This window comes from Protobothrops mucrosquamatus, unplaced genomic scaffold, assembly GCF_001527695.2.
Source record: "Protobothrops mucrosquamatus isolate PMUCROS unplaced genomic scaffold, P.Mucros_1.0 scaffold_136, whole genome shotgun sequence".
Classification (NCBI taxonomy): Eukaryota; Metazoa; Chordata; class Lepidosauria; order Squamata; family Viperidae; genus Protobothrops; species Protobothrops mucrosquamatus.
The window spans coordinates 24,727-27,656 of NW_015386212.1; the positions used below are offsets into that span (position 1 = coordinate 24,727).

The following is a 2,930-nucleotide window of genomic DNA, read 5'->3' on the forward strand; positions in this document are numbered from 1 at the left end:
GGCCAAAAATAAGTGAGACACAGCTTGTAATTTTTCCTCCACTGACATGTCTGGTGTTATGTCCCAAGAGTATCCTACTACAAGGTAGTAACAAAAATCAATATGGGAGGCCTGGCCACACTATCAAAGCTCCAGTCTTTCTGAACGCCTATGGAGATCCTTTGTCATCCAAGGTCCTGGTTGTCCCAAAGGTGCTTTTTTTCAAGAGGCAACTGGACATTCTTGCTTTTCTTTGAAGACATTTCGCTTCTCCTCCAAGAAGCTTCTTCAGCTCTCTGAAGAAGTAGAGCCGAAGCAAAATATCTTCAAAGAAAAAGAAGAAAGTCCAGCTGCCTCTTGAAAAAGCACCTTTGGGATGCCCAATCTTTCTGAATAGTGGTTGAGGCTGCCACCTTGACTTTTTGGGCCCTCCTGACGGACATCCTTACCTCCTCCTTCTCCTCCTGCTGGTTCTTCAGCTACATCCAAATTCACTTCCCTGGGAGACAGCGCCAAGTACACAATCCTGGAGAGCTTTTGTGTCTGGTGCTCTTTTTCTGCAGCAGAAGTCAACCCCCATTCCCCGTGTTTCGAGTCACAAAGGAAGGACCTCCCTTCCAGGAAGAGAAGCGAGAAGCAGCTTTCTGAAGGAAGTCATTCCAAATCTGCCTTTTGTGCGTCTTCTCTTCGACAGGTGTGGCCCACAACTCCGACTACGTCATGTGGAAAGCCAACGGCTATGCCAGCAACGGCATGCGTGAGTTGGTGGAGAGAGGGGAACCCTGGATGCTCATGAAGGAAATAGAAGCAGCTGGAGAGAAAATGCAAAGCATTTATGGAATCTTCTCGGCTTCTCCTGTGGTCACCGGAACAGGACAGACCTCCACGGTCTTTGAAGTTGACCCAGGTCATCCCTTAGTAAGTTGGAAGTATCTCCTAGCGACCTTTTACGGAGCAAGTACAGACTCCCAAAGCAGTGTTGGTAGAAATTCTAGCCCACTGAATAACACCAAACAGCAAGTTGAAATTAGACAGAGATTTATTGGATACAACGGTTTGCAAAGCGTGGTGGACTCCAAATAAATATTTGAGCCACACCTAGTCACAACAAAGACACACATTATATACATTCTATCCCGAGGCCTTGGCCCCTCCTCTGAGGTTACAATCTTATCAGAGCCGCCTAAACAAAATACATTATCCCTGCCCCTTACTATTTTGCTTCACCTATTCCCTTATATGTACTTTATCATGAAATCCTACAGCTCAGTGTGGAAATCCTATAGCCTACGTGCAGAACTCTTCCAAGGTACGTGTACGTGTAGAAATTGTGTAGAAATCTTGCAGTCTACGTGTAGAAATATTGTGTAGAAATCTTACTGTCTGCGTGTAGAAATTTTGCAGAGTACGTGTCACTTAACTTTACTTTTTTATTCTAAAATTTTATTCCTAACAGCAGTAAAGCTGCAAACAAACTAAAGAATTATTAGTCCAATAGACCTTAAGATGGGCAGTTATTATTCTTTAATTACGGCTGCATAAATTTGCAAGCAATTGAATCAGCAGAGGGTTCAAAGCACGGATATATCTTGGCTGGCACTTTCTCCTGTAGTTGATTGCACTTAAAGATTAAAGACCCTGCCTATCACCCACGTGTTTTATTACCATAAAACAGCGGGATTATTTGGGGAAACCTTTTAATTCATTGAGAAGGTCGTCAATGAAATATAACTCATTACTAAGACAGCAGCTCCCAGAATCGCGAGGCAATGAATTCAACTTTATTAAAATAACGCTTCACTTTGTATTACTTATAGTCTAGGAAGTTTAATCTATCACACCCTGCTGAGTGTCTCTCTCTCTCTATTTTTATTGCCCGCTGCTTTGAACTTCTCCGGAAAGTAATATTTTTTATTGAGTCGAGAAAAACTTGAAATAATGTGAACATAATAAATAACCTCGATTGTCACAATTCCAGCACGTGGTTGCATTGGTTTATTAAAATGATCTAATTAAAGAGAACCAGGCTCACTCCCAGTTTTTGAAGCAAAGGTTTTTTTTTCCCTGAATGTCCAGGTATCCATTGCGGTGCGAATCGTGCCCAGCCCTGACTGGTTTGTGGGATTTGAGAATTTTAATTTGTGTGACAAGAACGGCTGGAAGCGCCACGTCTCCATGGACCTCTTTCCATACGATGCCGGAACGGATAGCGGGTTTACGTTTTCCTCGCCCAACTTCGCAACTATCCCCCGGGATACAATCACAGAAGTAAGTTTCTTTACCTTTTTCCAACTTCATCAACTTTTTGGGGTGATCCGTTGCACGTCATCAGGTCAACTGTCACCTGGAGGTCTTCAAGAAAAGATCGGATATTTGTCCAGGATGGAAAAAAGGTCTCCTGTTTTGGGCACGGAGTTGGACTAGAAGAATGGTTGCTGGAATTGGGTGTGTCTAGTTTAACGAAGAGAAGGACGAGGGGGGACATGATAGCAGTGTTCCAATATCTCAGGGGCTGCCCCAAAGAAGAGGGAGTCAAGCTATTCTCCAAAGCGCCTGAAGGCAGGACAAGAAGCAACGGATGGAAACTAAGCAAGGAGAGAAGCAACCTGGAACTAAGGAGAAACTTCCTGACAGTTGGAACAATTAACCAGTGGAACCACCTGCCTCCAGAAGCGGTGAATGCTCCAACACTGGAAGTTTTTAAGAAGAGACTGGACAGCCATTTGTCCGAAATGGTATAGGGTTTCCTGCCTGAGCAGGGGGTTGGACTAGATGACCTCCAAGGTCCCTACCAACTTCTTCTTCTTCTTCTTCTTCTTCTTCTTCTTCTTCTTCTTCTTCTTCTTCTTCTTCTTCTTCTTCTTCTTCTTCTTCTTCTTCTTCTTCTTCTTCTTCTTCTTCTTCTTCTTCTTCTTCTTCTTCTTCTTCTTCTTCTTCTTCTTCTTCTTCTT

General features: G+C 43.4%; 1 protein-coding gene across 1 annotated transcript in view; it reads left to right on the forward strand.

The window, feature by feature from the left end:
• SPON2 (spondin 2) overlaps positions 1-2,930 on the forward strand; it is an 8,306-nt gene that overhangs the window by 1,219 nt on the left and 4,157 nt on the right. Inside the window, exons 2-3 of the mRNA XM_015818484.2 lie at positions 674-897; positions 2,056-2,247. Of these exons, the coding sequence (XP_015673970.2) occupies positions 674-897; positions 2,056-2,247 (416 nt within the window). The remainder of the gene's footprint in view (positions 1-673; positions 898-2,055; positions 2,248-2,930) is intronic.